The 20,620-nt window shown below is 38.4% G+C and overlaps 1 protein-coding gene across 4 annotated transcripts in view; it reads right to left on the bottom strand.

Moving 5' to 3' along the window:
- Positions 1–20,620, bottom strand: part of SORBS2 (sorbin and SH3 domain containing 2) — a 163,275-nt gene that overhangs the window by 75,501 nt on the left and 67,154 nt on the right. For 2 of the 4 annotated variants that reach the window (XM_086746244.1, XM_086746249.1), the window contains 2 exons: positions 9,062–9,111; positions 896–988 (listed from right to left, as the gene is read on the bottom strand). In XM_086746244.1, the coding sequence (XP_086602370.1) occupies positions 896–988; positions 9,062–9,071 (103 nt within the window). In that variant the 5' untranslated portion in view covers positions 9,072–9,111. The remainder of the gene's footprint in view (positions 1–895; positions 989–9,061; positions 9,112–20,620) is intronic. The other 2 variants (XM_086746245.1, XM_086746247.1) reach the window with 2 other exon arrangements.

A 20,620-nucleotide genomic window follows, 5' to 3' on the forward strand; every position in this document is an offset into this window, starting at 1 on the left:
GCTTAAATGATAAAAATGTTAGAAGAGTTGCTAAGAAATAAGAACCCAATGTTTTCTTAAATTTACATACACGCAGTAATCCAAATAATTCTTCCACTTGCAAAGAGTAGCAACCAAATTTTTAATTTGCTTCATAAATTCTAACAGTTCTTATTCCTAGGGATTAGCCTTGTATTTGGAAAGATCTACAAGACAAAGACTTTATTGTGCTATTATTTTCTGGCTCATTCTTTATTCAGTTTCCTGCATTATACTTGTTTGGTGTGAGTACCGGCATGTTCAGATTGGTGTAAATTAGTCTACACCACTCAAGATTCTTCACTGATTTATACCTACAAATACTTAACTCACCAGTGAACCTGGGCAGCTGATAGTCATTAAGACTCAATGTTGCAAAACCAGATATGAGTATTGCTAAAAAGCAGTTCTGCCTGTCCACTGAATATTTTTAGGAAAAGATGCTTGAAAAATGATTTTTGTTAATCTGGCTTCTGATGATCATTTTACCCCAACATTCATATTATTTTCATTTGGGAAGAGTTTGTAAAGCAAGTTGCGATAAACAAAGTCTGTAATAAAACCCCCCTACTTTTCATGCCATGTCATCTTGAAAAAAAACAGGGGACATGAGACTCAAAATATGTATTAAAGGCAAAATTAATTTATAAATAACTGATTTCTCCTAAGTCTTCCTAATTTCTTTCATTAATGGCTACTAAGCACAGGCAGAGAGAAATTAAGAGTACTTCTTATACAGCACTGCAAAAGTAACAGACCTGTCAGTGGCATAGAAAATATGGTTACGCTTCCCTTCCTTGCAGAGTAATGTTGCAGGAATGTATAACGCTACAGAAAAGCCGTTCAGGAGTAGTGTCTCACTGGTTAGCGGTTATACCTGAGGCCAACAGGTTTGGAGAACTCTGAACTCTCTTCACAGCTGTTAATGTGACAGACATTGCAGCACGTTTGCGAGCACACCCACCGCTATCTGGAAGCACAAAACAATACAGACAGCAGCCCCACACAAAGGGAGCAAGCACATGCAACATATCACAGTGAGAGGTACGCCAAACGTACACGAGAACAGGCATGCAGTTAGAGAACTGCTGCAGGAACGTGTAAATTTGCAAGTTGCGCAGATTAGCAGAATACATAACATTTCACAAGCTTTAAACAACAATAAACCTCACAGAAAATAAGTGAAGAAAGCAATATGCAATACTTAATCCACTAAGGCAATATATACATTCTGTTACCTGAAAGACTGCTTAATTATAGCTAATTAGTAAAAACAAACAAGTAATCAAGATGAAGGATTAAGCATTCCAGAGTAATATAAATCAATCATCTGCACGGTAAAATAATTTCATTGTATGCATTAGAAAGACACCATTCATAAACTAAGCTTATGTTTGATCACCTGACAAAGTGCTTTTGTTCAGTCTTTTGGATCCTTTAAGCTCAAGAAACAATATTACTAAGGATGGTATAAATTTTTTTTTGTGGTTTTGGTGGAACATCCTTGTTCTCCCTCCCCCTGCTTCTTTTATCTAATGGAAGAGAAAAAAAATGTATGTCTGGAACCCATGGGAATGACTAGAAATCTAAAATCACTCTGAACAACCAGGAATAGAAAAAAACCTTTCCTCTGGATCTTGCATGACTCCTTTCTTTCCTTATTCTCTGCTCCTCTCTCACTTGGAGCTGTCATTCTGTTTTATAAACACTTTTTTTTTTATTATTAGAAGGTAGTTTTCCCACAACTTAAGCTTTTTAGCAACTCTATCATAGTTGTAAAAGCAAGTTAATAAATATTCTCTCTGATTATATTTAACCTGAACTTTTTTCTGCTCTTCAACATAATAATTATTTTAATTTTGATATTTGATATTACTGAAATTTCATACAGGGCCCCACTGAAGTCAAGAAGAACCACAACTACGATAGAGGCCCTAATGGTTTCTATATCTGTACTATGAGACAGGGAGTTTTATAAAATCACGCTTAAGAAAGACCTGCAACCTATTAGTAGAAAGTATTTCCTATGATAGCAGTAACTTGAGCCACAGAGACATCTTTAACCCACGTCTGCAAGAGAAGTGAGATCCTGGTATTCCTCAGCTCATTCCAATATTCCCCTGAAATAGCAGAGCCCTCTCATTACAGATCTTGCAGGACACGCATTAAGTAGTTGCTAATGGGTTGGCAAACATTGGAGCCACTGCCCCAGGTGCAAGCGGTCCCAAAGATTCATTGCCAATTCCAAGCCTCAAGGCAAAAGGGCAGATGATTTCAGTCAGCAACAGTCCAAAGCAATAGGTTACCCATAAGGAATTATTAGTGTTGTACATGTGAAACAAAGACAATGGCTATCAAATCCGCACATTTGTTTTAGCTTGCTTACAAAATATAGAATGGCAATGGTAATTAAAATCACATTTTCCATTTGTGTATTCATTCCCTGCCCTGACATACACCAGAAGTAATTCCTAGGAAATCTGATGATGTGTTGATACTGAGGTTCTGTTCTTATCTGAATATTGGCAGAATTTGACCGCATACTTTATTTGATTCATACAAGCTAAAAGGCAAACAATTTTGTTATATTAGCACATCTTTTACTCAAATTAAGTGATGCTTTATTTATATTTTTTCAAGAGCTACCTTCCTGAATTTCAGGACAGAGAACCTCAAGAGGGAGGAAAGGAAAACAATCAGAAAATTGACTAGAAACATTTAATCATTATAACTTCAAGAAATTCTGCTTCAAATTCATTTTTTAATGTAACTGAACTGAGTCAGAGTCTTACACTTAGTGGACTAGCAAAGTGTTTGACATGGCTTCATACAAGACAGCTAAAACAGATGTTGTAGCTGATTATATACATATATGCATACAACATTTACCCCTATATACAGAAGCCCATATGCAAGCCTGTACCTGCAATAACATTCTCAGTATCTCTACAAAACAATGAGAGTCAATTAGCACTCAATTAAGACATAATTGCATAAATATACCATATTGAATTGTGCAAAATTTCTAATAAGATATGAATGTGTGTGGGCAAGCACATATTTATGCATGATGGACTCCCATCTTTGTTCAGGCCAGGCGCCCATTAAGTAAAGGGCATCATATCTGAATGAGGATCAGAATAATCCGCATGCCACCTTGAAAGCGGCAGTTTTCAAACTCCTTCCTTATCTGCATGACCTTACACAGCTGAACTTCAAGAGGCTTATTCTGGCCTGTATTCCTTTGTCATAGCTCCATCAAATTTCCAGCAAATACTAACTATATTAATCCATATTCTTGAAGTCCAAATAACACCAAAAAGCTCTAAGCCTAGAGAACAGAGAATTAAAAAACAGCAAGGGAGGCTCATTGAACTTGCAAACTATATGCAATTAATATTGCACAGCTGTTACTCAAGGAACAAATGATGATATGTGAAACCATCTACACAAAATGTATGCATATATAAAAAAATGAAATGTGTGCAAATATGTATACATATATGCACAATTTTCTGTGCTTTTGATATGACAAATTCTTAGTGGTGAGAATCCTGTCTTCACAGAATCAGAATGGTTTGGGTTGGAAAGGACCTTTAAAGGCCACCTAGGTCAACCCCCCTGCAAGGAGCTGGGACATCTCCAACTACATCAGGCTGCTCAGAGCCACGTCCAACTTGGTCTTGAATGTTTCCAGGCATGAGGCATCCACAACTCCTCCGGGCAACCTGCTCCTGTGTTTCACCACCATCCTCATGAAAAGCTTAATCTTTATGTCTAGTCTAAATCTACCCTCTTTTTGTTTAAAACCATTATCCCTTGTCCTATCACAACAGGCTCTGCTAAAAAGTTTCTTCCCATCTTTCTTTTGAGCCCCCTTTAAGTACTGAAAGGCCACAATAAATTCTCCCCGGAGCCTTCTCTTCTCCGGGCTGAACAGCCCCAACTCTCTCAGCCTGTCCTCACAGGAGAGGTGCTCCAGCCCTCTGATAATTTTTGTGGCCCTCCTCTGGACCGAAAGTCTTCCTAGGTATCATTTTAATGTTGAAGTAAAGGAAATCTGAATCAGCTACGTTCTGCAGGCAATAATAGAATATGAAGCTGGGCAATAATTCACACCCAAACCAGATGCCTAAAATGCAAGTCCAGTTCAAATCGGGGACTTAGCAGGGTTGGTGCCTAGATACTCTTTTGCCTGCACTACATAATTCCATCAATAAGTGTCCTTAGCAGGTACTGCAGAAAACAAAGGAGAAAGGGGAGGTAAGGATTATCTGGTGAGACATGTTTCCGATAGTATCTTGCAGAGCAAGGGCCATATAGGGATGAACTCCTGAATGCGAGGATCAGTGCTGCAGCCTTACCTTTAAAGAGAGAAGAAGAAAGAGCCACCCACTGACTGGAAAAGACAGCCAAGGCGGTGGTTTGCCCTCCAGCCAGGAGGATGTGTGATGTGTGCATTTGCATACGAATCCTAATGCGCTGCTCTCTGAAGTGGGGTTCTGGACGCTCTCTTCCACTTGTGAACTCACCATTCAGCTCCTCTCCCTTTGCCAACTCCCCTCCCACAATTTTTCTCTTCAGCTTTTCTCCATTCCTCACCTTTCCTCACTTCTTTCTCTCTCCTTCCCTTAATTCTGTTTCTCTCCACAAATAAGTACTTTAACCCTTTCCCCCTAAATCTACAATCCCAACAACTGCTCCCACTAATGACAGCATCACCCTAAGTGAACTGTATCTCTATTTGACAAATAGTCTATCGGGCAGGTCCTGCTCCAAAGCAGAACGGAGCCAATTCATACCACTACCACTTTCATTTAGGAACATGGCATGGGGTTTTTTTTGAAAAAAAAAAATGTTTCAGAGTCAGTAAAAGCAGTGGCGTAAACCAAGGTGGCAAAGATGAAAGGATAGTGATCTCTTGTGAAGAGGTGAGAGCAAGCAGCCAGAGGGCAGGAAATTTTTAATGAACTCTTAGAGCTCAAAGAGAAAAACAGCACCCAAACATAACATTTGCTGATCATTATTCTATCTGCTGTACTTGTGAAAGGTATCATTTCCCCCTTTGTCTGCACAGAGATTTCAAGTTTAGAAGTCTTTAGACCAGAGATTCTTACTCCCTATTTGCATTCTGACCTTCTGAGGCAAATGCATAGTGCTGGATCCAACAGCTCAAGACAGATGAAGCTGCTGCCTCTCCATGTCCCCAGGTCCAACCAGCAGTGAGTCTGGAGATGAGCTTCTAGCAGACATGTACAGAGGAGCACATGTATACACCACATACATACATGGCTGGCCACACAGGTGACACTCAGAGCACTCACGCTCACACAGATGGTACAATGGCCCCATCCCTCTCCCCTCTCTGGCTGAGCAGGATGAAGGTCCACTAGTGAGAATATATACACACATGTACAACATGGATCCTCCCAGCAACTGGGCTCAGACAGTGAGTCTGCCATTCATTTTTTGCCTGGACCCCAGGCCTGAGACTCTCCTGGGACAGTCCTGGGAGGGGCCGGGACAAGGGAGGCCCCTGTGCCTCCTGTTGTTCCATGGGAATCCTTAATTTGGGTTCCTGCCTGCCCTTGTGCTCCTCTAGGCTTGTGAAAATGGGCCTTTGATGGCTCCTGTGGTGGGCCTGGGAGCAGCCTGGCAAGGGCAGGTTATTATTTAGGCTTCCCCTCCTGCCACTGTTTTTCCGAGCTCCTTTGTGGGTGCGTAGACAAGCTTTTATCACACAACCTAACACTGACTACATAGGCAAACCTACTATTATTTGGTTCTTTGATGCTGTTAAATTGCAACAAATAATGACTTTAAAAGTAAATTTTTTGTAGAACGTCTGAAACAGTCAGGCCCACCTAATTTGCTTTAGTGATCCAAAAGTGGCTTCACAATCTATTCAGGAACTCTGCAGGGACGCAAGAATTTCTATTCTTGTCTCCCAGACAAAATGTGAGAGATTAGTCCATGTGATGATGGCCATTAATAATTTTAACAAACACAAAATATTTGCAGTCTTCCAGAACTGCATACTTTTTCACTCTTGGCTGCTCTTTATGTATTTAATCTACTGCAAACAGCTAACTTGTTTAATAATTTTAAAAAGACATGCATTTATCAAGAATTATCTTTATGGAACTCAGCCAAAATATTTACAGATGGACACTAAGAATCTGTTTTAGCATATTAACCTGTATCCATTCATTATTCCTTAATGCAATTACCTCTTCCCCAACATCAGCTATGCATGCATATCTATAGTATGAACAATAAGCACATTTATCCTGTGTTTTAATCTGATGTGAGCTTCATGGGTAGCTCAGGTCTTCTGTCTCACCGAGTTAATGATGCCAATCAAACTTCTAAAGTACGATAGCATTTGAACACCAAAAGGAACGATGATCTGAAGTACCTTTGGTCCTTCTGAAAACCTCCTCTATATCTTACATCTCTTTCTTTGCTTTTGCAAACATGTTTCATTGCCTTATGCTGTTGAATATTTCTTCTAACATGTGGTACAGAATTAGCATCAAATGCTAAAAAATCCCTCCCATATATGGTAGAGTATTGAAAACCAAACCTCTTCAAAACATTTTCCCTGTAGACAAAAATATCTTCCACAGGGTTTGCTGAGACGGACTGCCAAGTTTGCAGCCACAGGGAACACTGGATTAGAGGAGCCCACTCTAAGAAGCAGATTTACTTTTTCTTTTAGAAGCTGCATATATGCTAGCTTTGCTACTTCAGCAGTTACTGGCATCAAACTAGAGTGCTCTTTTATCTGTAGAAGTAATTAATAAAATGCATATTTTTGAAGCAAACTAGTGGCAAAACAATAGTATCTCATAATCTCCAGTTGCATCATGCACAAACTCCTGTTATAAACCAGTGAAATATAAAAAAAAATAAAAGAACTGTAGCACTCATTTTCTGTTTAAAGACAAGATAGTGTAAAGAAAAGGAAACAACTAAATAAGAACACCATGCAGAACAGCTTCCAACTCTCTTCCTCAGTAAAGTGATGCTTTATCAACAGATAGGTGCAAGATGTTAACTTTCACGCCCTACTTACTGAATTTTATTTTATTTTATATTTTTACAACCAGGAAGCAATTTACATCAATAGAATGGATAGGAAACATCACTTTTTTTTTTTTTTCAATATCTCCTTTTAGTGCAGTTGGCAACATGCACATTAATATCCAGCATATGCAAAATTAAAAAATATTTTCACTGTGTAAATGCAGAGTAGATGAAAGTTCACCTTACAATCATGATATCCTTAGGTAACCGGAAAGGATTTCAGGTGTGTTCAGGTCTTTTAAGTTGGTTTTCAAGGCTCCCGTGTGATCAAAAGACTCCTAATCCCTGATATAAGTCATTCAGCCACACTTAAATCTATTTCTCTTGAGTATTTCTAGCTTACATGAAAAACCTTAGTACAACATAGAGCAAAGTCATACTTTAGAGCTGCAGTAGCACAAATTGGCAATTTTCTGCTCTGAGACTATCCACATTTCTCAAAGTAGAAGCTAAAAAATGACATCGTATAATTTTAAGTCATATGATTGCAATGCACAATGTAATCACAGTCAGATGTACGATGATTAGCTGAGTTACTTCTGAAATTACAGTTCTATGAAGCAAGCAGTATTTCACTACTACCTTAATTATACAGATTGACAAGTTTTAGAAAGACGTCTTCACTAAAAACGCAAGAGGATAGGACTCATTTCAAATAGTATTTTCATAAATGAAAACCACACCGCCCTCGTTAGTGTCTATAAAATAATTAAGAATAATCAAAACTTTGGGAAAAAAATCCACAAATTCAACTGAGAAATTTCACTTATCCTGCTTATTATGTTTACAAATGTAGTGGTTTCAGTTGAGCTAATATATTTTATCATTGTATTAAAAAAATCTGTCCAAGAACCAGGTCCTACTGAGTTCCAGTCATTGTCTGAGTGTCACAGTCCACTTGGGACTTGTGATGGTTCTTCTACTGCGATCTCGAAGTGCAAAATTAAGGAAGCCTGCTTAATACAGTGGTCTAGATAATGACAGCCTATGCCACAGAAAAGCTAATCCCTTTGATTTAAAGTGTGCTGCTGAAACACCCAAACTAGCTTCAAAGGTAATTCAGGTCCTCGGGTCGCACATAACACATTCTGCTTATTTCAAGTTGTCATGTCAGTTGTCATGTGCAGCACTATGGTCAATGACAAAACCAACTGGTTTGGAAAGGATGGATACGTCTATCTTTGTGCCACCGTTAATGTGTAAACCAGACAGCTCACCTATGGAGTATAAAGAGTTGACTGCAACTGAAAATTTACACCTGACATGAGAGAGGCCAGGATTTCATCAGTTGTTTTTCCGGAGGCCTATTCCCACTTCCAGCAAAACTAGCAGCACTACCTATTGACTCCAATGATTCAGGAGCATATATTAGTACGTTGTCACAGATAATGAAGATAACTTCCTATAGAGTACTTCATTTGGTCAATACATCTATCACAGCAACTTGAGAGAAAATAGAAATACTTCTAAGTACATAATATTTAACCTCATCTGATTATGCAAGTGTGGTTAATAATACAGGGTAGTATTTATATGCCCCTTAATTTAATGAGAATAGAGAATGAAACCAAAGCATTTTTAAAGCATGTGCATTTTCTTTGGAAAATGTGATGTTTTAACACCACTTTTCCATAGCTGTTATGTCCTCATACTATATATTTTTACATAAAACACACACACACAAAACTGATACTTATAACTTAAGCACAGAGAGCTAAACATGCATGTATATTTCACATATCCATATATATCCATACATAGAAAAACATGTATGTAAATTTTATATATGGAATAAAAATGCACATAAGCAGACATACTATTAAAATATCTTCCTTAACTTGAATTCAGTACCAACTAAAATACAACTTGATCATGAAAATTTAAATAAATTTGGGACCTTCTCTGCTTACTAAACACACAAGAGTAAAAAAAAAATCTCACAGAAGCAGCATACCTGTGTTCATTTTGATACTGGAGGATTTGCTATAAAAGTCTTCAGATTTCCTGCGGAAAATAAAACATTCTATTAATTTGCACAAGACAAGGATGGGTGGTACAAAATGGCAGCAGGACTTCTCGGAGGGGAGGAGAATCACTGGGATACAAATGACACTCCTATTTTAACACGGCTTTAATTAAATTGGTACTGCTTGTCCTTCCAAAGTTAAAGATGAGCTGTTGCTTCCATTATAAGCTACTCTGTTTTCAAGTGTTTATTATCTCTGTTGTAAACATTTGCTCTGGGATAAAAAACTAGTGATTGACTTTTGGTCTTGAAACTATAAAATAAAAATTACTCCTGTACAGGAATGGGGAAATATTTTTAAAGGCTCCTTATAAGTTTTATTCACTCCTTTGTGTAAACTGAAAGATATAAAGAGAGGTCTGTCCGAATATTTTTTTTTAGCAGCCAAAGTTACCAGGTTTTTTTCAAGAGTTTATAAGCAGGAGATGTGGCTGTTTTCATCCAGTGATTTAATGTGTCTCTACAGACAACACTGACATTTTAAATGTTGCTCACTGTACTGCTATGCACAGAATCAGGGCATGTTGTCTTGGCATCCACAGGAATCCATTTCAAACTCCCAATGGAGTCACTAGGTAGAAAATCAAGTCACTATACCTCAATGTGCTTTTTAAAGGTAATAATTTGCACCAAAAGAATGTAAAATGCATGTAAATGTTAAATCCTTTTATTTATATATCCCAACTTTACACAGTACTTACAAACAAACAAATAGTAAAGCCCCACAAAACCAAACTCCAGCTGTGGAAAAAGCATGACATCCTACATGAACAGGCGACTTTAACCTCCTGATCGTATGTCACAGGACAAGCTAGGCAGTATTTACCGTCTACTGCCAGTTTATGTCACAGCTTTATCAGGGGATCAGGAGCTTGAACACATCTTCTATGCAGGCTTTTTTAGAGATAAAAAGATAAACGCCGAAAAAGTTTCCAGTGGCATTCTGCACACTGGCCAATCTCAGTCGTTTTGTTACACATGCTGCCCACTATAATTTACTTTAATGAATGGGCAGACACACAGGAGGTCAAAATACTGCAGGGTAAAAAAAAGTCATTCTTCCTCTGCACTGTTCCCACATCGAGTTCGGGATAAAACAAAGGGAAAATCAGAATTCTTAATGTAATATAGCTTCAAAAAATAAATTAAAAATATAAATTGCCCAACTATGTTGGAGTAAGTTGGAAGGTATGTGTGAGGGACCCTTTCTATAATGGGACACTCAAGATACTGATTAATACCAGTAAACAAAATATCTGAACAGAATCAAGAGGGAATGCTGAATTAATGTTACCCTGAGGTAACATGTATATTGCTGGATTCTCTTGTATTCATAATGAGGTCAGATTCTTCACTGCTTGAAAAACTCACTGTTTTTCAGAAGCTATCTGAACTCTGCAGCAGTCAGAATCACAAATTCAGTCAGTTTTGTGACAAAAAAACCAAACTGTTAAACTTCTTGAGAACTATGGAAATAGATACGTGGCAGTGAATGAAGTTTTATTACATTCTTTTTATGCTGCAGCTATCAGCAAACTACCTCAGAGAATTTATAAAAGATCTTTCAAAAATTAAGGCATATTCTATTTTATTCATTTTTGGTAGTTTGACTGAAATTTTGGATTTCTATAATAGCTACAGTATATTCTTAAAGCCTCACATTCCTACAACGTTTTCAAGCTGCTGGAGGAGACACCATTTTCAAACCTTTTAGCTTGGAACTGAATCACCGATGGGACCACACGCAAGCTATGAAACGCAACACGGTATTTATTTTCAGACTCAACAAGTACAGAACTCTCAGAACACTGCAGAGCCAAAATGATTTCTAGCAGGTGGCTTAGATATATTTACATAAAGCGTGCTTAACTCTTACTTAAGTTTTAACAGACAACACTCAATTTTAGCACTGGAGCTTTGTCCTCCTAAGAGTTTTTCTATCTGAACAGCTTAGGCTGCCTTGCTGACACACAGCGAGGAATTGCATACGAATCACTAACATTTCCACATTAATCTCATTTTGCTGAAGAAAAAATTAGTCTTGCATACCTGAAAAGTATGCAGGTAAATAAGGCAATAAAAACACCCAGCCTTGCGTTTAATACTAAAATTATTTGGAAATTTTCTGCTTCTAAGGAGCTAAAGTAGCATTCAAATACTTAATGCTACTGGTAGTAGGATCCAAATGATTGCAAGGAACTTAACAGTCATATGCCTGAAAGCATTTTACTCAGCATTGTTTCAAGCAGTCTTTAAAATCCTTACTTCAAGAAAGTGGGGGTGGGACAGGGTAGGGGGGAAGAGGGGAGCAAAGGGCTTCATTTGCTTTGTACTTCTGTTCCTACTTCATTGCCTCCTGAAAACTGTTCTTTGTGAATGGGCTTGTAAGCAGCTGTAATACAGATCCCTGACAGAGGCAAGATGAATGTTCCACTGGAAGCATCAGACGCTCCTCACTGCCAAACAGGATGCCCAACAATCAGCTAAGATACTCAGCTCTTAGACAGCAAAGGCTGTGACGGAAGGAACGCCCATAATGACTGTGCAGATACAAAGTGCTACTGGAATGCAAGAGTTTGCAAAATCAGATGCTGCTGCTCAGGGACGTCGATCAGGCAGGTTTTCCACCAAGCTTACACCTGATCTTAGTTGCTGAGGTAAAAGAACACTAAGTTTAAGCACAGTAGTGTGCCTAACTTTTGCAGAGGGAGATCCAGGATTAATGTTCATGGCATTCTTTTACGGCTGGCTTCATCTGGCAGAGGTAATGCAGTAGGAAATGAATGACTGCGCTAACGCACAAAAATTGGTCTATCAGATTGAATACATCTGCAGTTACCACTGCTATAGTTTCACTAAATATGCAATATATATCACTGTGTTATTTCTTGCTAACTCCCTATATTTGCTGATGACACCACAAAGATTACCTCAGCTCAGCAATAGTTTACACTGAGGGAGGCTACTGCAAAGACTTGTGTGAATCTCATTGACACCTGCTCTATTTTCTCCAAGAGACCCTGATAGCTGGTCGTGATCACTTCTGTTCCTGCTAAGTTCTGAAGTGTGGGGTGCTGCAGGAAGCCATTCTGCACCCCTTCTGTTCCACATCTATACGGCACTATAAAAAGGGTTAGTGAGAAGGCAAGAAAGGTTTCCCCGCCCTCAGTTTATTCATGAATGCATGACACGTGTCTTTCCTGTTAGAGGCTTAATTCTGGTATTGATCAGATGTTAGAGCCCCTATAGGTGTAAGGCAGGAGCTCTAATATCCAGCCAAACATCAACTAAATGCATGTGATCAAGCGCTTTCTGAATCAAGGCCTAAATGAGTAGCAACATGCTATCACCTGTTTGCACCTCATTCAAAGAACTAAGTCAATCACTGTTAATAATCCGTGACTACCTAATGATACAGACCATCAGAAGTTAGAATATCCTTTCCATGTAAAATTATGGAAAGAACTGGGAAGTAAAGGAAGAGAGACTTTTTTTTTTTTTCGGAAGCACATATAGAAATTCTAAAAACTATCATTACAGCTTTATTACTAAGTCAATATATGGCAGATTCCTAAATGCCACATAGGAATATCATATCAAAGGCGTCCAAGCTCATGGATAACTTTTGGAGTCTTTCTGCCTTCCTTCTGCTCTGTAGCCATGGAGTCTAGACCCCTTTGAAATTCTAGATTTGCTAGCTGTGTAGCTAACCAAGGGACAAACTCCAGAATGCTAGCTGCCTGCTGCTTACAATGATTTTGAAAGATTCTATTGCTGTTTCAAAACAAGCTGGCAGTTTCCACAGAGATTGTGTCTGAAAATATTTTTGACCTATTCTACTCTCTATTTCAGAGTATGAAAGGGGCTCCAAGAGAAAATATTTATTATTACAACCTCCCTTCCTCACCAACAGCAGCCCTTACAGTTATATTAGAGGCATCTTGGTACTGAGTACTGCAGGGTAAATTGTGAGTTTGACTTCAATCAACTAAATATTTCCCCCAAGATACTCAAGGCAACTTTTATAAGATGAGAGATATCAACTAGACAGTGTTAACGGACTAATGATTCTTAAAAATTGATTTTAAATTACCTGTTATTTACTCCTTGCCATTTCACAGAATATATTATAAAAAGCAGGTTTAAAATGTAATTTTCTGATACAGTATTTATATTAATTTTAAAGCTAATTCTAGTATCTGCTTTTCATAGTAACCATCCTCTGCAATGAATTCTTTTACCAAGGACCTTCAGTGAGAGGAGCAATTGGCTTACAACAGAGAGTGCAGATGGATCAACAGCACAGATACGTGTGTGATCTGGCTGGAAAATGATAGATTTTAATTGTCTTAGGTAGACAATAGTGCCCAGATATCTGGAGAGGACAGGAGCTTTCCAGATTTGCATGAGAAGCAGTGTCAGACTTGCATTAATGTGGTTTGCCAGTTTCACAGCTTGAGCTAGAGACAGTAATCTCCTTGAGAAAATATCTGCAAAATTAAGGAGCCAAATCAGTCGGTAATTTTACTCCAAGGATTATTTATTCTGTCAGTTTAAACATGGCAGGTGATCTACAGACACATATTTATTATCAAGCAGGATTCTATATCCTAATTGGATGTGGTAGTAAATTCTTTTAACCCAAATCATTAAGACTCTGCAGAGCATTCCTGCTTTCATCTCTGCAGCAGGCCAATATACTTTATGTGCCAACTCATACATTCAGTGAAGGAGGGGAAAAAAGTATGAAGCATTAGTTCTGGCAAATAGTGAAGCTGACTATTTTATTTCTCTGAGTTTTCAAAATAAATTTTTTCAGATGTTTAGCTATAGCAGGACAACTATAGCAGTGAGAATGCAATGAGAGCTTGACAGACCACAAAATGAAGAAAGAACTGTTCTGAAGCTTCCTTGGGAGCAGAGGTCTCTCCTGCTGAGCCCATAAGAATAAGGAAGGTGTATAAGCAAATCTATTGTTTGTATGAAAAAAATGTTTGATGGACCACAGGAATCCAGTGCTTATAAGAAAAAAAAAAAAAAGAGGAAGTACTGAAGAAGGTTCCACGATGTTTCAATTTCATTAACATGCAACAACAGGACAACAAAATGGCAGGGAGCCTATACTAAGATTCAACCCAGAAAGGCATATGCTGAGCATATGCTTAAGCATTTTCTAGTAGAAAACAGGTAATTTCTGAGCAGTGTGGAAAGGCAGCAGAACAGACGTGGAAGTTGGATTTATGATTTATTGCTGTGTTTGCCAAGTTGTAATTAGGAATAAAAACTTGAAGATATTCCAGCTATCTAGAGTATTATTAACTAACTTAGGTGGATATCTAACACAACATATCAGACATGCAAACCTTGTCTTGAAATACCACAAGTTGTTCTAGTTCCCATGAGCAAAAGTTCGAAGAGCATCAGGTACAGGAGAATCCATCACAGGAGTCTGTGGCTGATCACTCTCTACAAACTCATCAAGGCATTGGACATAACCAGAGGAAGTAAAGGAACAATGTTGGCCCAAGAACTACTATTAACCATTTCATTTATATGAAATGTAAGTAGCAAATCATAAGGTAGTTTCTATTCATGACAGTCATTGAGGTCTGGAGCACTTATCAGGAGTGCTGTGGTCAAATTTAAGAGCCTGAACTTGACATGTGTATGTGAAAAACATGGCTGGCTGAAGGCAGGGGAATAAATCTGATGACACAGGAGCTTCTTTCCAGACCTTGGACTCCTTCCCTAATGTTGTTTCTCTGAGAATGCTATAAATGCAAGATTAAAAGAACTGGTATTATCTTCTCCTTTCACTCTGTTTTTTTTTCAAGAAACTGAGAAAATTAACTAAATATCTGATGAGAGAGGAGAGCAAAGACTACATGTGTCTAAACTGAAGGTTTACAGCAATCTTTGTTACTGCATACAGCATCAGTACAAAAAATTCAAACACTTTTTACTTAAATTGTTATCAACTTAAAAGTAAGTCTTTCTCTCTAGAGAAAAAGCTTAAAGCTTAAATTTTTCTCCTGTTGTAGCACGATTTTTACTAGATATGTATTCTTTTGACTAGCTCTGTACTGAAAAACAAACAAGTTAAATTTCTGCACTTAATTCTAAACACTTGTTGTCATCTCAAAATACCTGTAAGACACTTCAATATCAGAACATTTTCCTAAAATGTAACTGCAAGTATAAAAGGACACCAAGAAAGTTGTTCAAGCTGACAACATTATTTTTATATTACTGTATATTTTTAAAGTTGCAAAAGGAAAGAGGAAGACAAACTGCTGCTTTTATATTCTGCATCTCCTTAAATTTCTACCACCAGAGGCAATTTCATTAATAATTCCAGTTGTGCTTGTGGTGTTTTTTCCGCTATTTTTATTGCTTAAATACAAAGGAAAAAAAAAAAGTCCCATTAACTGTTGACTGAAATTCACATTTTCTCCAGGCATCTAGTACTGTTTTTAATAATATAAAATTGTAAATTTCTAGCCTTCAGTGGTGGTTATTTTTGTTCCCTGCATTTGGCTTCCTCCTTTGTTGCTGTTTTACAGGAATTCTGTTTGTTCAAATTAACTCATTCTGTAGGCTGGAAATGATTTAAGATTACTGTATGAGAGCATGTCACTGAAGTAGATATGCAGCACATCAGTGTCAACAGACATAATTACAAAAAACTCCACCTTCAAGACAGAGTGCCTAAAAGGCATTATGCATCTTCTCAGTTCTGAAAGTTCCCTTGTCCAGTAAACTTAGATGTTGTAGGCACACAAATGAGCCCTTGACAGGTAGCCAGAACCCACAGAGGAGATGGATGCCTATGGCATTCATTTACACATTACTTGACATTGGGATGGGTAGCAAAGCAGTTCTGCATCCAGAACCCCAGAAGATGGTGGTGTTCATTGTGACCCCTAGGTTAGTTCTCCAGTATACACAACTTGCCCAGTTTTCTCCCTAGTGGAACAGGGAACTATGCAGCACTAGCAACACACCAGCTTTCTAGATCACCCTTTGGAAATGTAGCAACCTGTGACAGAAAAGAAGCCTGATTAGGAAGTGCCCATTGTTTCACCACGCTGAAGTATCTGTCTTTTAGTAAATACCATATTTAGCATTGGTATCCAGAATTCACCTTGCTGTCAATCTTTTATATTTTACTTAAAATTTAATCTCACATTTTTATTTCCCAGAAGATCCAAATGGAACAGGCATTACCCAACTATTTCTCCATCTTTCTCAAGACGTGAACTACAAATATCATTAGAATTATGTTCCTCTTGAAAACCCATAATTTGAGGGTTAAATTTGGGTTCATTAGTCTTGAGTAACTATTAAAGACATAAGGAACATAAGCAAGGTTTAGTTTCATCACTCACTTCAGGGACTTTGCAAATTACTGGTCATTTGAATGCATCAAGTATTATCAATTTTTCCATGATTATACAGTATGACAAACAATGCAGTCCTGCTCCTTTCTACCAGGTATGTAATATGCACCAATTTGGGACTAAACATGCATAATTCTCCCCCTAAATAGAATTCCTTCCAGTAGGCATTTTTTCATGAGTCAATACCAGTCCCAATAGAATCAGTGGGAATACTGTTCATTCAAGAAAGAAAAAATCCTTTTCTGTTTCCTTCCATTGGTTTTGTCTTAAATATAAAAATACGCTTCCCTGAACTACAGTTAGGTAATGTTCCATCTAGCTAACAATGTCAGACCAACGTGTAGGGTGAGATAAGACTCCTTAATATATTCTTAGTAAGTATGCTGAAGCAGCAGGATTTGTTTTTGAACTTCTTGTAACATGCCCATAAAGACAAAAATAATACCTATAACTGAAAAGATTAACTAGGAAGATATTCACTGGAATATTTAAATCCGTATTATTTTCTAAGATAGAAGTTTGATGGGATCATACAGGAAATTTTCAGTACCCCTCCTAAGTACTTAAAACTTTTGGCCAATTTTGGCTAAGTTTGACAGAGATGCAGGGGTCTCAATAACATCGAAGGCTTACAAGTTCCATGAGGAATTCCCATGGCAAATACAGATCTTATCAAAGCCAAATGGCCAATATAGCCTAGTGTCATTAGAAAAGGGCTTGGGAGTGCTGGTGGACAAAAAGCTCAACATGAGCCGGCACTGTGCCCTTGCGGCCCAGAAGGCCAGCCGCATCCTGGGCTGCATCAAGAGGAGCGTGGCCAGCAGGTCGAGGGAGGTGATTCTCCCCCTCTACTCTGCCCTGCTGAGACCCCACCTGGAGTACTGTGTCCAGTTCTGGAGCCCCCAACATAAGAAGGACAGGGACCAGTTAGAGAAGGTCCGGAGGAGGGCCACGAAGATGATAAGAGGGCTGGAGCACCTCTCCTGTGAGGACACCTGAGAGAGTTGGGGCTGTTCAGCCTGGAGAAGAGAAGGCTCCGGGGAGACCTGATAGCGGTCTTCCAGTACCTCAAAGGGGCCTACAAGAAAGATGGGGAGAGGATGTTCAGTAGGGCCTGTTGTGATAGGACAAGGGGTAATGGTTTTAAAATAGAGGGAGGTAGATTTAGATTAGAAATTAGAAAAATTTTTTTTCACAATGAGGGTTATAGAACATTGGAACAAGTTGCCCAGAGAGGTGGTGGATGCCCCATCCCTGGAAACGTTCAAGGCCAGGCTGGATGAGGCTCTGAGCAACCTGATCTAGTCAGGGATGTCCCTGCTCCTTGCATGGGGATTGGACTAGATGAGCTTTGAAGGTCCCTTCTAACTCTAACCATTCTATGATTCTATGATTCTATAAGTGAATTAATACAGGAAGAGTTAGGAGCTGTGTGTGGAAAAATGCACATACCTTATGATCCCAGCCACAAAACTTCACCCCTCAAAATTAATTTGCCTTGTTAGACACCAGGCAATCAACAAAAATAATCAGAAGATTTCTGCTGTCTGAAAAGGTGCAGCCTTGAACCCAAGCTTTTCCCATTATGAAAGCATTCATGTCAAGCTCTGCATGGATTCTCTGAAGACTAATACAGTTTGAACTCACAGAACAGCCTTGGTGTGATTCAACTTCAAAGAATGTGTCAACATTAGCAAGTAGGAGTGATTTTCTACAGCAAAAGAGTAGGTGTTGAAGCCTGACATCCACAGAGGGGCTTGACTTCAGACCAGCTCTACTCTGGCCCCGCAGAGCAGGTGAGGAAGAGGAAGCACGTCAGGCATTTTCTTTGAGCTCACATTCCAGTTTAGCTTTGTTGGTGGGTATCCAGGTATATTCTGCGAGTCCATGCTGATGTGAACCAAAGAGCAATAAAATGGGCAATGATCAGAAGAGTTCAGTTCAGATTAAGGCGCATAGTTGAGAAGCAAAAGCTAGAGCTGATTCACGCACTGTTGATCTGAACAGACATAAGGTTTCTTCAATTCTGCTTTTCAAGGAACTATTTGTAGCCTTTCAATACTCATTTCAGACTTGAGTTGCAGAAAGATCAAGTAACAGCTAAACAGCACTGCTTAAATACAAACCAGTAAAATGCATCAAGAGTCACAGGTGCCTTTTGGAAGAGTAAGTTATTTCAGTTTCTGTTGAAGTTCAGACTACGATACTTCAATACCTGAATGACTCGGCATTTAGAAACTTCAAAACAAGTCAAATGCTATAAACTTCTATTTTCCTTCCCTGCTATAAAGTCTGCCTTATAGCATGCTGTTTGTTTCATCAACTCTTCGCACATTTTGCCATTTCTGAAGAATCTTAGCATTGCTTTGCATAACTGTAGTCCTCTCAGAGATTTCACCATTTACAGGAGAGAAGACACTTAGCAGCAGCAATACTACTTACTCTCAAAACAAAGGAAAACTTATTATGTACAACACATGAAAAACAGAATAATCAGCTTTGCAAGCTTGCATTTGCATGTTTTGCTGATACCGTATTTTGCCTTTTTCCAAGGGGCACCAATTTTAATTTCAAATAGCTTCACCCCTCCTGCTCCATATAATATACACCAAAATAATCCAACTTCTACCACTTACAACACCAGCACGTGCACTGTACTGTCAGCTGGCTTCATCCCTAGTGAAGTCCAAAATGCTTCAGTGCTGTACACAACAACAACAAAAAAGCTACAATTCTTCCTAGTATAAACAGCCAAAGAAAGAACTACTAACAATTATAATCAGGAGCACAGTTAAAACTCACATAATTAAGAACCTTTAATACTAGCTACCTATCCCTGCTAACTGAATTTCATAAATTCTAAATGTTTGGTTAATTTTTAAAGATTGGATGCTCATCTTTCTCTCTCCCTCTCAATGCTTAATTGTCCACCAGAGCATTTAGGACTTCTGCTACTAAGCTAATTCTTTACTGATCCTAGAGCAAGTCAGAAACAGTGTAACTTTAAAACTCACAACAACTAAGCAGAGCGATATAGGAACAATTAGGAGAGAAGGCATATAAAAAAGGTTCAGTCTTCACAGAAACGTGGGAAGAAAACTAGTAAGTTTTAAATTGGGAAAAAGCTCTGGAGTATTTGACAGAAAATCCCTGTGGAGAGAATTTGGGATATTTTCATTAAGTATGTCCTGGTAAAAGAATATAATAGCTCTTCTCCATATGCCGTTCATGCGATTGCATGTTGAAATTATATTAAATTGTCAATGTATTTTGTTAAAATGTACTGGAGAGATTTCTATTGCTGATATAGTCAGTTATCTGGCAATTTTAATTCCAGAGGAAGGTTGCTCTAGCATTCTTGGTTCTGATCATCAAGCAGGAGTCACTGAGATAACCTGAAGAACTTGGGGACCATGAAAAAAAATCAGCTTTTGAAGGGGAAATAGAATCTGCCTATACAGCAAGAGAGAGGCTATCAGGCCCTTGACTGATGGTTATCAAATCCTGTTGCTGAAAACCACTCATGGGAAAAGGTCCCGTCTTCTCAGAACTGTCCAATGATCCACAAGTAAAAAGATCAGGAAAACAAAGGCTATTTCTGTTCCCATTTACTGCAAGTTAAGATGTGTTTGGGGAAGGGGTTTCATGAAATAAGTGCACTATGAAACCTATTAAACTTACAGCCATTCTCATGGTTTCACATACCACACAAATGTATTCATATACCTAAAGGAATCAGAACTAGATTTGCTTATTTTTATGAATTCTAACCATTTCCCTGCCATTTTAACTTTTCAGTGACATTTCAAGGACAGAACTGAAATAATTTTTTTTAAGCAGTCTTACATGCCCTGAGGCTTCTTTAGGGCAGGTGCCATATGGTATAGCAGATTATCCCCTATAATAAGGGCATTAACATGTGGTTTCTACACCCGGCTCTGACATTGATTTTCGACAGATTACTTCATCTTTGTGAGTCTAGCTTTCTCTTACCTTCCTTTGTCACTTTTGGAGAGGGACCATCTCCGCTCAGCTCTTTCCACAGACGTACCAGGATGGGTATGTCTTTGCTAAGATTTAGCTCTTC

Source organism: Chlamydotis macqueenii, chromosome 4 (genome assembly GCF_036417535.1).
Source record: "Chlamydotis macqueenii isolate bChlMac1 chromosome 4, bChlMac1.mat, whole genome shotgun sequence".
Taxonomy (NCBI): Eukaryota; Metazoa; Chordata; class Aves; order Otidiformes; family Otididae; genus Chlamydotis; species Chlamydotis macqueenii.